Source organism: Pseudorasbora parva, chromosome 2 (assembly GCF_024679245.1).
Source record: "Pseudorasbora parva isolate DD20220531a chromosome 2, ASM2467924v1, whole genome shotgun sequence".
Classification (NCBI taxonomy): Eukaryota; Metazoa; Chordata; class Actinopteri; order Cypriniformes; family Gobionidae; genus Pseudorasbora; species Pseudorasbora parva.
The window spans coordinates 8,825,214-8,838,752 of record NC_090173.1 but is presented as its reverse complement, the minus strand read 5'-3'; the positions used below and the strand labels follow the sequence as shown (position 1 = coordinate 8,838,752).

The 13,539-nt window shown below is 39.8% G+C and overlaps 1 protein-coding gene across 1 annotated transcript; it reads left to right on the top strand.

Moving 5' to 3' along the window:
- The first annotated feature begins 1,032 nt into the window (after positions 1-1,032).
- On the top strand, positions 1,033-13,176 carry LOC137091456 (nuclear factor 7, ovary-like). Its single transcript, XM_067455899.1, has 6 exons — positions 1,033-2,319; positions 5,440-5,532; positions 7,721-7,951; positions 8,059-8,081; positions 8,163-8,281; positions 11,131-13,176. Exons 1-6 carry the CDS (start codon positions 1,918-1,920, stop codon positions 11,613-11,615), a joined length of 1,353 nt encoding a protein of 450 aa, XP_067312000.1. The 5' UTR covers positions 1,033-1,917; the 3' UTR covers positions 11,616-13,176.
- The last annotated feature ends 363 nt before the right edge of the window (positions 13,177-13,539 follow it).

Below are 13,539 nucleotides of genomic sequence, written 5' to 3'. Positions count from 1 at the left end.
TTCTGCAGGCTACACTGGACGTGCTACTGAGAAGCTCAACACTGAGTGGCCCGACGAGCCTCACCATTCTCAGTCCTCTAAACTCGATGAGCATTTTTCTGAGTGGCCAATCTAATTTGCACCCCGTTAGAAAGCTGCCATTTTTGAGCGATCTTTTCTTGCGAGTTCTCAAGATCCTGGAAGCACCCTTAATTCCACTCGTCTAACTAATGAGTCTTGGTGTACGATTCATTTTGTGGATCCCCAGTTGGTTCAGTGCTGGAATTCCTGAGGGACTGTCACGGCTGTCACTGCCCGTTGGGAGTCAGACAAGGTTCCCTTAGGTAGACCCCGCCACGTATTATATACGTGGAGTTAGATACTTGAGGCCTGGACGTCCTGTTAGTGTCCCCACCTGGAATTTATCAGTTATTTTGGAGCCTCCTTTCAAACCATTGGAGTCAGCCACTGACTAGATTTGGACTGTCAAAGTGGTGCTTTTGTTAGCATTAGACTCTCAGATGTGTGGTCTGCAGGCTCTTTCTGTGAGTGAGCCTTGCATGAAATTGGCCCCGGGTCTAGTGCAGGTGTTTCTGCGACTCAGGCCTGGTTATTTCCCCTAAGTTTTGTCCACGTCATTTCGGTCTCAATTGAGCGTTCTTCACTCTTTCTGTCCCCCTTCTCTTTCCTCTGCAGAGGAGGAGATGCTTCATTTGCTTTACCCTGTTCAGAGTGTCTGTAGACTGCTCTAGCCAGTGGCGCAATGAGATGTTTCTTTGGCTTATGAGGTGTGGAAGCTCCCTTCTGGGTGTTCAAACTCACTCTACTAGGAGTTTTGCGTCTTCCCAGGCTCTTTTTAGAGGAGTTCCTTTGGAGGATATTTGTGTGGAGGCAAGTTGGTTCTCTCCGCACACTTTAATCCAAGTTTTATATGGTTCCTAGGTTCTATCCACATAAACAGGTCGCTTTAATTCTGGTTGAGTATGGTCTGGCTCAACAACAAAAAGAAAGAGAGAAGAAAGTTATTGGGCCAGATATGGCAGGGCTTAGCTTAGCGCAAATGGTATATCGTTCCCATTGCATCATTGCTACGCAGCGTTGAGTGAACCTAAAGAAAATGCCTAAAGTTACCTGTGTAACCCATGTTCTCAGAATAGGCAATGAGGAACTGCCGAGGGGGGCTTCTTTGTTAGAAAATCTGAGGAGCACAACTGAGGAGTCTGTACATGGAATCTATACGAGTTAAAGTTCAGATAATTAGCACCACCCAAGGGCATTTCCATTGCGTCATCGTTATGCAGCGCCTCGTTCCCTATTCAGAAAACATGACACAGGCAGCCCAAGATGGTTTTGTTTACTCCACTCATCTGCCTACATCTCCAAACACTGACAACCAGCACAAAAAGCAGATGTGTGTTTATTAACATGTGAAGAAATAATTCTGACAAAGATTTGTTCATGACACACTCTGGAGAAACTCTGAGTTTCAAACACACTCAACAACAAATACTGCAATAAAATAAAATAAAAATGTATCAATTTAAGTTTGTATCAAGGTGTAATTGTGCAGTATACTGGATAGTTTCAATGTAGGTTCATTTTGAATGCCTTTTCTTAAAACTGAATGCTGAAGAAACACTGATGTTCCTGTTCTGACCTGTTTAAACACACCCACATAACTCGCCCTGTTACAAAACTAACCAGGAAGAGACAGACTTATCTCTCCTGTCATACGGACTCGCTTATCTTTCATCAAAACAAACAAACAAAAAAGCTGATTCAGGGGAACCAATGAAGATTGAAGAGAAACACTTTCAATGAGGATTTTTGAGAAGTTTGTTTCTGAACAGACAGCTGATCTCTGTGATTATTAATTTTTGAAACCATTGTGCATAAAGTGAAAGTAAATTTTAGACTGTTGGATCTCAAAAAGTGAAAATGGCTTCACTAAATGTGTCTGCAGAAGAGCTGTCTTGTCCCGTGTGTCGTGATATCTTCAAGGATCCTGTTCTTCTGTCATGTAGTCACAGTTTCTGTAAAGAGTGTCTTCAACAGTTCTGGAGAATCAAGGAAGCTCAGGAGTGTCCTGTCTGCAGGAGAAGATCCTCAAGAGGTGATCCTCCATGTAATCGTGTGTTAAAAAACTTGTGTGAGTCGTTCCTGAAGGAGGGGAATAATAGATGTTTATCAGGATGTGAGGAGCTCTGCAGTTTACACAGTGAGAAACTCAAACTCTTCTGTCTGGAGGACAAACAGCCGGTGTGTGTAGTGTGCAAAGATTCACAACAGCACAAACATCACACATTCAGACCCATCAGTGAAGTGGCTTCATCATATCAGGTAAGACAGATTTATAGATCAGGGGCCTGTTCTTCGTACGTGGCTAACTCAGTTAGCTGGATTTGATTGTTGGCGACTGGGCTTGATCTCGGATTGTTTGGTTCTTCGAAGCTCATCCTGGACTTGCTGTCATAGCAACAGATCCGTTAGCTTAAACCGGATTAGATTTCATCTCGAGGTGATACTTAAAATCTGTCCCAGCCACTGCTACTTTATTACAAGAGTTCATTACTGAACCAGGGGCAATAATCATTTAAAATAATAATAATAACATAAAAATGAATTTGGAAATAATATTATAATGTTGTGTAAAATGTGCGTATAATACTATAGACACATACTATAGACATAAAAATTCTGAACCGTGCATTAATCTGAGTGATGACGGATATTATGGGATGGCTTGATGCAGCGCAAGAGATGCAGATCATTTGATCTTGACCGTTAAGAAACTTTAATTAAGCTGTCACGTAACAAATCTGCTTCAAATAGAGTTAAAAATAAAATTTCAACATTGAAATAAAAATGTAAAAGGTGTACAAATACTTATCTAATATCTATAACAACTTATTTTTTTTTTTTTTTGGGGGGGGGGGGGTATTTTTTTAATTTGTCAATTTTTGCCGGGTGGCTTTATTTATATAATGTCATTACGTTGTCTTGACACCAATCGCTGATCGTAGTTCCGAGTCTCGATGCATCTGCCCTCTTCAGTGAACACAGGAACGAGCAGTGATCTCAGATAACTTACAGTTTTTCTCAATTGTAAAACACTATTTCTGAAACGTTGCTCCATTTTCTGAAACCATTAAACACAAAACCTCCTCTTCAAGCACTATTCACAAAACCTCTGACTCCTCTGGCAAAATGAAACTTTCACCTCAAAACAGTTTTACCTGTGTTCAAAATCAAACACTGCTCTCAAATCATAAACAAGTGATCAAAATGATAAACACTATCAAGCAATCAGTAAACATTACACCAAAAAATATAAAACACATTGTTCAGATGAATATATATAGCACAAAGTGTATTTTTTGTGGGATTAATACACCAAAATGTTACCCCATTGGATATAGTTTAGTGTTGTGGATATGTGCATATAGGCTAAGTGTAACAGAGGCCAGCTAGTAGTAGTTGCTGTGCGAGTAAACCTCACTCTTCTGACCTCAAGAGACGCTCTAACGACTGACGCTAGAGGTTGCAGCCTTTAGCTTCCTTGTCAGAGCCTCCGACTCTCATGCCGGCGGACCCGGGTTCGAGTCCCGGTCCGAACAGTAGGGGTTACACTAACACACACATATTGTATTTATTGTGCGATTTATAAGCCACCTGCATATGATTTGCATTGTCACCCCATTGGGTAGATTTAGTTGTGTGGAGTGCGTGCACATAACACGTTATAAAGTGCGTAACATATACGCATAACTCAATTGCCGTATAAATAGCACAATAAATACAATGCATTTCCATTTTTACAGTATTGTACCCTGCAACTCACAAACTTGTCCTTTGTCTCTGTGATACTGTAATTCTGCAACCGGTCAAAATCTATTGAGCAGTCAGTACTGTTCAGCACAATGTTCAGGACCATGCAATTTGTTCACTGTACAGTATACAGGCCACAATGCACTGCACTTATACTGGTTGTGTCTCATCATTTGAAACAGGTTAAATCAGTTTTGAGCGGTTGTGTTCAATCAATGACATCTGTTGTGTAGTATATAAATCAAGAGATCAGAGACTCACATGGTGTCTTTACTAGCACTGCAGGCTCAGTTCAAAACAAACACCACACTCTTCTTCCCTTACCTGCATACCAGTTCCCACATCATACAACAACTCCCTCTAGTGGCATTTACCATATGACATCGGTAAGTGAACACAACAACATTGTGTTCTCCATTTGTATTTTAATGTGTTTGCCAGTATGGATGACGCGCATTAGAGTGCAGCATGTGTTTTGAGAATGAGGATGTGTTTAAAGTTTTGCTGAAAAGTCAAAGTGAGCTCTGCAAACTTTGTTTTTACATGTGAAATGGTTTAAGATGTTGACAACAGGCTGCACAATTAGCTAAACAAGTTCAGGCAACTGAGAACTTTGTTCAGCCGATGGGTTTTAGTGTTTGAGCAATTGAGAAAAACTGTAATCCAGATATTTTAATCCAATCCTCAAATACGTTTGAAGAACCAAAATAGCTAGAGATCAGTTATCACAATTTTAAAAAAAAAATTTGGGATCTGTCAAATCATCTCAGATATATTAAGTGATGTACGAAGAACGGACCCCAGATTAAAAACTTAAAGGGTTACTTCAGCGATTAACATATGGCTTTGTATCAGTAGAAACCCTGGAGTATATTCAAATGATCGTGCTCCCCCCTCTTATATCCCCCTGAGACAAGAGATTTATGCATTTTATTTCTGGAAAAATTCCTCTCGTGACGCAAATTGACGATATTTGCGTCACGAGAGGAATGATTGCCCAGAGGCTAAAGACTACAGCCAGCAGAGGGAGCCATTTCAGCATGTTTTCAACTCGTGCATGGGGAATGGAGATCACACTCACAGCACAGCTCAGCTACAGGCATTAATTTAAACGGATGCTAAGCAATGTAAGTGTTTTAACTTCTCAAATTAATTTCTATGAAAGTTAAGCTTCCAAAGGCATGAACTGAAAACGCGTTGTGAATGTATGCCGCGAATGTGGTCGCGATTACCTCTGCTCTCATCACTCATCAACTCATTTATGACGTTAAATGTAATCTGAGTCTGCTGTGAAACTCACGCGGCAACATTGAACAGACACGTTCAGTATTTAATTGTAGGAACTCAGTCTCTGTAATCCAGTAGCGGTGGCTTTGTGAATGGCCTCACAGGGCAGCGAAGCATTTTGGGAATTGTAGTCTTTCATCCCCATGAGACAAAAATACATTTTCTGTCTTTTCTCAGTCTAGAAAGCACCAAATTAAAAAATAATTTCACATTTCTACTACATTAATGACCCAGTTTAAAAACAGATTCATCTTCCCAGCGCTGAAGTACCCCTTTAAGCTTATTAAATATAAAGTCATATTACCAAAATCTGTGGTATCTTATATATTTCTCTTTCAATTCTAGGAGCTCAATACTGCACTGAAGTCATTAAAGGAGAAACTTCAACACAAGAGAAACATTAAAGGAAAGTTTGAGAGGACAGTTCAACATATCAAGGTGAGGGCTGATTCTTTTGACATGAGTTTGATCTGAACTGAATTGATTTGTCTGACATAATTATGTTCCTTTATTGACTGAAATGCAGCAGCACTAATCTAATTGGCTAGCGCCCTTACCTTCCACATTTTTATTTTAGCTAATTAGTTTACAGACTATTAGACTATTTTATTTTATTCAGACTATTTTTGCTAATTGTTTATGCAGACAATGTGATTAATATTCATGAGTGCAACATTATGTGTATTGTTATGGTTAGTTTTGGGTTTTGTTTTATGTCTTTTATTTTGTATTCTCACTGTCATGCTTCCTGTTTGCCATGTGCTTTCCTTGCCCTCATGTGATCACGGCTGCGTCCGAAAACCTAGGCTGCTGACTCGTTGCCTCGCTGCCTAATCGGACAATGACTTGTAAGGCAGTGTTTTGTGCATGAAGGCACCTCACGGATCTAATTTCGGACAGACTTCTAAGGCAGTGTAACAGTTTAATGATCTACAGCAAAATAGAGTGAGCTTTGGTGAGAACTAAACACATATTTAATTACTACATTAGTAATTACATCAGAAGTGTAAAATATTGGTAAAAAACATACATTTACACACAAACTGACCAGCAAACGCAACTTTCGGAAGCCATATTTTCCCCCAGCTCTACTGTCACTGAATGGAAAGCACAGGATTGAGGGATACCAAAGACAGCGACGGACACATATGCTGCCTTCAAAACTCGATCAGATGAAGGTCTCTCAGGAGACAGGAAGAGAAGCACACATTGGATTCAGACGTGCCTCGATGCCTTCCTGCCTTGAAATGTGTTCCCCAAAGGCAGCATTTTCCAGGTTTCGGACGCAGCCCATGTCTTGTGCTTACCTTTGTGAATGTCATGTTCTGATTGATTGATTGATTGTCTTGTCATGCGGTAATGAATTCTGGTTGTTCATTGGTTGTCTTAGTCATGTGTTCTCCTTTTTAAGCCTCTTGTTTTTGTTGATTATTGCACAGGTGTGCCTTAGGATGGTCACAATAAATGCCCACGATAAAAAAAAGTTATCACACGGCAGAATGTTAATTTCTCTACCATAAGCTCCAATGGTGTTTCAGAGAATTTGTACATTCAACCGGCCTCACAATCGCTGACCATGTATAACCACACAAGTCCAGGACCTCCACATCCAGCATCTTCACCTCAAAGATCATCTGAGACCCGCCACCAGGACAGCTGCGGCAACAATTGGTTAACCAAAGAATTTCTGTACAAAATGTCAGAAACCGTCTCCGGGAAGCTGAGCTGCATGCTCATCTTTCCTAGTGGGGTCTCGACCTGACTGTTCGTCATCGTAACCAATGTGAGTGAGCAAATGCTCACATTCAATGGTTTCTAGCATTTTGGAGAGGTTCTCTTGACGGATGAATCCAAGTTTTCACTGTACAAAGCAGATTGGCAGACAATGTGTGTGGCATTGTGTGGGTGGACGGTTTGCTCATATCAACGTTGTGGATCAAGTGGCCCATGATGACTGCGGGGCTATGGTATGGGCAGGCGTATGTTATGGACAACGAACACGGGTGCATTTTATTGATGTCATTTTGAATGCACAGAGATACCGTGACAAAATCCTGAGGCCCATTGTTGTGCCATTCATCCAGGACCATCACCTCATATTGCGGCATGATAATCCACAGCCCCGTGTTGCAAATATCTGTACATAATTGTTGAAAACACTCCAGTTCTTGCATGGCCAGCATACTCACCAGACATGTCACGCATTTGAGCATGTTTAGAAAGCTCTGGATCGGTGCTCCAGTGACTACCAATATTCAGCAACTTCTCACAGCCATTGAATGCACCCTGTGCAATAATCATGCTCCCTAATCAACATCTTGATATGCCACACATGTGAATTGGATAGATTATCTCGGCAAAAGAGAAGTGCTCACTAACACAGATTTAGACAGACTTGTGAACAATATTTGAGAGTAATGGGGCTTTTGTGTAGAACATGTCTTAGATCTTTGAGTTCAGCTCATGAAAAATGGGGGAAAAAACAAAAGCTACGTTTATAATTTTGTTCAGTGTACTTCAGAAAGTTAAAGTTGCAGTTCACTAATCAACATTTCCCCACTCACTCTTCATGCTGCTCCAGAATAAGTTATTTGACAGGATTGAAGTGAATATGATGTGATTTCAGTCTCAAGCTGAGCACACAGAGCGTCAGATTAAACAGCAGTTTGAGAAGCTTCATCAGTTTCTCAGAGATGAAGAAGAAGCTACGATCACTGCACTGAGGGAGGAAGAGGAGCAGAAGAAGCAGATGATGAAGGAGAAGCTGGAGGAGATAAACAGACACATCTCAGCTCTTTCTAACACAATCAAAGACATGGAGGAGATGATGAAAGCCAATGATGCCTGCTTTCTGAAGGTCTGATTTCACATCATTTGATTGATTGATTGATTGATTGATTGATTGATTGATTGATTGGTTGACTGATTGAGTTCTTGATGATTAATGCTGTGTTTGTTCTGCAGAGGTTTCCAGTCTCAATGGAAAGGTGAGTGATCTGCTGGTGTCTCTGGTCTCTCTGGTTCTGATCCAAAGTTACTGCAGTTCTGACTCCTGAATGTTCTTCCAGAGTCCAGATCTCACAGCCGGATCCACAGATGGCTTCTGGAGCTTTGATTCATGTGCCACGGTACTTGGGCAACCTGCCGTTCAGAGTCTGGAAGAAGATGCAGGACATCATCCAGTACAGTGAGTCTGAAGAAGATCTGAGCTCTCTCACACACTGTAAATCACACATGGGTTTCTCATGACTCAAAAGCACTGATAATTTCAGTTTGTAGTAAGTGAAGATCATACTAGTTCTGCTATATATTAAATATTATCAACTATACACAAAATTAAGAATAACATTTTGCTAAACTGTTTATTTTGTTTTATTTTGTAACTTGAAAGTGTAGAATATTTTGTACTTCCAAAGTAAGTACTATTTTTTTTAATATATTATTTAAAAAGTTCTTGAAAAGAATGTTCTTAAATTATATTATAAAATATTGTTCAGATTCACTTTGTGAGCAGGATAGTAGAATCAGAAAACTTCAAACTCTGTCGTTAAAAAACAAAAATATTTCTTAAGACTGGCCTTCACCCTTGGTGATAGAGACATGGAGCAGGGACCCCCGATATGTCAAAAAGAGCTATTAAGCATTTAGACTTCGACATTATAAGCATCCAACGATATTATGATATATATCTCAGTAGATTGAAACTTTGTATGTTATAGTTGTTGTTACATCTAAAAAGATTGAAAAAGTCTATTAAATGAACACTGCCTAGTGTTCATGTATGTGCTCACTACTGAGTTGAAGTACCATTGAAGCAGTGCTGAGTTTAATGAGATAATTAAATGATGATTGAGCATTAATGATGAACACCTGCTGTTAACAAGACCTGCTGTCAGAATCACTGAATGAAAGAGAAACAAGAACAAAAAAGAAAGGGAGAAACTTCCAGCCACAACTGAAGATAAAAGAAGACATTACATTTCTGAAGATCTCAGCAGAGGAGGATTTGTTATTTGTTAGATCTCTGAGGTCCTTTGAACAAAGGTTGTTGATGGACAGTGGCACAGTGTTAATTTAGTAAAGGCACAGCTAAACGGATTTCTTTTTGGGAAGGCCAGTGAGGAGTGCATTAAAAAAGTCCACTCCACTGGTGATGAAACCATGAACAAGTTTCTTTAGATCTTGCCTGGAAGCAAAGCATCCTATTCTTGCAATATTTCTAAAATTATAGTTAGCTGATTTAGTTATTGCTCAGACTAGTGAAACTCAGGTCAGACTCTAAAATCACACCAAGATTCCTGACTGTTTTCAGACCTCTAGCCTCAAGATATGTGTTCACCTTTAGAATTTGAACTTTGTTTCCAAATTAGTGATTTCAGTTTTGTCTTTGTTTAATTGAAGAAAGTGTTGGCACATCCAGTTGTTGAATGAATTAATGAAGGAGGCATTTATATAGCGCTTTCATAAGTACTACTGTACACCCAAAGCGCTTTACACTTATGACAGGGGTCTCTCCTCAACCACCACCAGTGTGCAGCATCCACTTGGATGATGCGACGGCAGCCACAGTACAACGGCGCCAGTTAACTTCATCAATGCATTTGCACAGGGAGTCAATAGGGTGATAGTCATTAGGTGATAGTGCTAAGTAGATCTGGGTGTCATCAGCATAGCTGTGGTAAGCAAGATTGTTCTTTTTCATTATTTGGCTCAGTGGCAGCATATACAGGTTAAACAGGAGTGGTGCAAGAATTGACCCTTGTGGGACTCCGCATGTCATGGATGTCAACTAAGACTTATGGTCACCTATACTCACATAATAACCTCTCCCTTCTAAGTATGACCTGAACCATTTAAGGACCAGCCCAGAATGCCCTTCCCAGTTTTTCAGCCTGTAAAGAAGAATGTTGTGATCGACAGTGTCTATTATCTTGCCTATGAAAGGGAGAATTTGAGATTGGTCTATAGTTGCTTAAAATGGTCTCATCCAGATTGCTCTTTTTTCAGCAGGGGCATAACAACTGCAGCTTTCAGTGAGTTTGATAGAAGTCCCAGAAAGAAATGAGGCATTTACCACATCTAGGAGATCTGCTTCTAAACAGTTAAAAACTATTTTGAAAAAGAAGTGGACTGTGCCAAGGGTGCAGGTTGATGTTTTAAGGTGCTGTACTGTTTCTTCCAAGATTTTGCCATCAATTGCCTCAAAGTCAAACATAGTGATTCATTTCTGAAATTGTGGATGAGTATGTCTGACCTCAGCACAGCACGAGGATATACTGATCACCTGTCTGATATTATTGATCTTCTCAGAAAAACTCATTGCATTTGCTTTCAGAGAGCAATTCCCTGAGAATGTGATTTGATGGGGTTTGTTAGTCTCTCGACAGTAGTAAAATGTTTGATGTTTAATTTTTTTTGAGTGTGCGTGATGTTTCTGTTTATAATATTTGACAATGTCTGTCTAGATGAGTTTAGATCCTAATGTTTTATCGAAAATGTTTAGTCACCATTATGGTGATCAGTGTTTCCTTATCTCATTATCACTGCTTCAGTGTTACTTTAACAGTCTGTAGAGTGGGACCACTTGGTAGCGCAATTAATTTAGCTCCACGAGTCGGTGGGCATGGCTATAGAAGCAGATGGGCGGGGCTACATAAGCAGGTGGGCGGGGCTACACATAGAGGCAGTGTTTCACCCTTGTAATACGTCATTGAATTGAGAGCCTCATTTTCTGGGCCTGGTGTCTATAAAAGCTTTTACTAAGAAGGAAGTTTTTAGCTCTGAATCTTACAATAAATTCTTATATTACCATGACTTTTTATATATTAAAGGCTCAAGGGAAAGTTGATTTCTCAATTCATCACCCCTTTAAGCTTTAGACATGATTATAAAAATGAGTAACTAAAAGCACTAACAGTGATCAGAGGAAAATGTTTCAATAGGAGTGTCATAATTCCTAATTAATCTGTGATTGGTTCACTCTTGATCATTATATGAAGATCAGAATAAAAGCAGCTGTTGATTGTGTCTCATCAGCTCCTGTGATTCTGGATCCAAACACGGCTCATCCACGGTTTGTCCTGTCTGATGATCTGACCAGTGTGAGAGACATCGGGAATGAACAACCGCTTCCTGATAATCCGGAGAGATTTGACTGTTATCCATGTGTTCTGGGTTCAGAGGGTTTTAACTCAGGAACACACCGCTGGGATGTGGAGGTTCAAGAAAATCGATACTGGAGACTTGGAGTAACTACAGCATCAAACCAGAGGAAGGGATGTGTTTTCTTTAACAATGATGTCTGGTGTGTGCGGTATGGACTGTCTGAGTTTGGTTTTCCTGTTAAACAGAAGCTTGAGCGTGTGAGAGTTGATCTGGACTATGACGGAGGAACGGTGTCATTCTCTGATCCTGTAACTAACACACATCTACACACATTCACAACCACCTTCACTGACACACTGTTTCCATTCTTCTGGTGTATTGACTTTCTGCGGATTTTACCGGTCAACAGTCAGTAAATGTTACAACTGTAGGTCTGGATTATTTTTCCAGTTTTTAATCCATAACACATGTCTAAAGAACCGTTCACACTAAGAACGATAACTATAAAGATAACTGTAACAATAACTATATCAGCGTCCACAACAGCGAATGATATCTTTCTGTTTATTAGGCACACCCTTGTCTGATACTTCAGATGCTCGAGCTTGTTACAGCAGGATTTATTCTGATATGCTGTCAATGTTTTTATCGTTCACCAGCTGGATAAAATCATTCTGAAAGTGATTCCAATGATAGTGTTTCTCTGTGCTGTTATCAAGGCTGTGTTGTGAACTCTGCTATTAATATTGAGAACGATTTTTAGAACTATATGTAACAGGATTAGGTGATTGACAGCAGTATTTCCTTATCAGCGAGTAGCATCTCCTATTTAAAGGCCGATTGGTTGTTACCTGGGATGCTTCACGTCCGTTTTCCCCTTTGGTTGCCTGTGTTGACGGTGGCTATATAGTGCAGTTTTTATGTTCTGGTGCTGCTGCCCTTTTTGTGCTGCTTATTGGATTTGATGACTGTCTGCCTCTCAGGCACGATTTCCTGTATCCCACTGTGCTATCGGTAGGTATGACTGCGACAAACCTGTGCCTATAAAGCCTTCGTTTGGCATGATATCCAAATAGATTCTCCCTTTCGTTCTATGTTGTGATCGTTTGCTGCCATCTTCGCACTGTTAAAAGAGCTGCAGTTTATACAGCCGTGCCTAAAAAGTGGGACTGCCGGTCTGAGTTTTACGTGCCGTTTTAGTGTTCTGGTTTACATTTTGGTTTTGTTGGGAGATTAAACCGGCCTCTGTCTCCTTTGTTTTATTTTCTGAGTGAATTAAATCATTTAACCTTTTTTTGTTTTTCTTTGTTCATTTTGTGGAAGTTTGTTTAATTGAACTGATTTTCTTTTCTGTAAAATTAAGTTCTATGGTTGTATTTGCATGTGCACAATCTATTTATGCAATTCAAATAGTGTGATCATCTACTGAGTTGAAGCTGATGTTTGTAACAATTTCAGGCGATTAACTATCTGATCTTTCTGAGGTTACATCGTTGCTTCCCCTTACTTCTGTCTGTTGTTGATACCATTTACATGAGAAATTGCTCCATTTGTGATGTTCATACTGTCATTATTGCCCTGTTCGTTTATATAGTTATTAACTTTCTTTTTGATTTATTCCAGGAGCTGGGGTCCCATGGGTGGCTTGATCTCCCTCTTTGTTGGTGGTGGTTCTCCTTCATCGTGTGCGGTGTACACTTTGAGTGTTTGAAAGTGTGATTTAGAGGTGTATGTGTGTGGAAGTGTGCTCTTGTGAAACCAAACTCTACATTGATTCCTGCCATTGGGAGCCTCAGCCCTGCTGGTATTCAGTTTTCCTTTTTCATATACGTACATCATTATTATCTTAAGTTGGTTTTGTTTTGTATCCTTTGAGTAATTTGTGTTCTTTTGTTTGAAGTGGGGTTTTAAGTGTTTTTTGTGATTTCAGTATTTTAAATGTATTCTTGTATTAATAAATATTTTTGTTAATTTTTATACTTGTCTCTCTGGCCTAATTGTATGAGGAACCGAACCTGTGCTTTATTACCTAATTGGAGTGGTTGGAGTATTTTCCCTGTGGTTATTCCTCAAGGTGGCGTAGTCAGACTTTATTACTAGTCAACAAAAACTTGTCTCAAAATGTAACCGCCTGCCACATATATCTTCATCTTTATCTTTAGTCTGTGAATTGCATGACTGATATCCAGCACTACAGCAACACTTACAGAGACATATTAACACATTTGTCCTCAGAATTATCAGTAAATCATTAATTTTCTGTATACTACTAATTTTCTAGTTGCTATCACAGTTGATTTCATCACACCAAGCTGTTTACCTATTGCAGATTCAGTCTTC

Coding starts and splice junctions, on each gene's coding strand:
- LOC137091456 (XM_067455899.1), top strand. CDS start 1,918: ATGGCTTCACTAAATGTGTCTGCAGAAGAGCTGTCTTGTCCCGTGTGT. Junction 8,082..8,162: donor TTTCCAGTCTCAATGGAAAG/GTGAGTGATCTG, acceptor ATGTTCTTCCAG/AGTCCAGATCTCACAGCCGG. Junction 8,282..11,130: donor GCAGGACATCATCCAGTACA/GTGAGTCTGAAG, acceptor GTGTCTCATCAG/CTCCTGTGATTCTGGATCCA.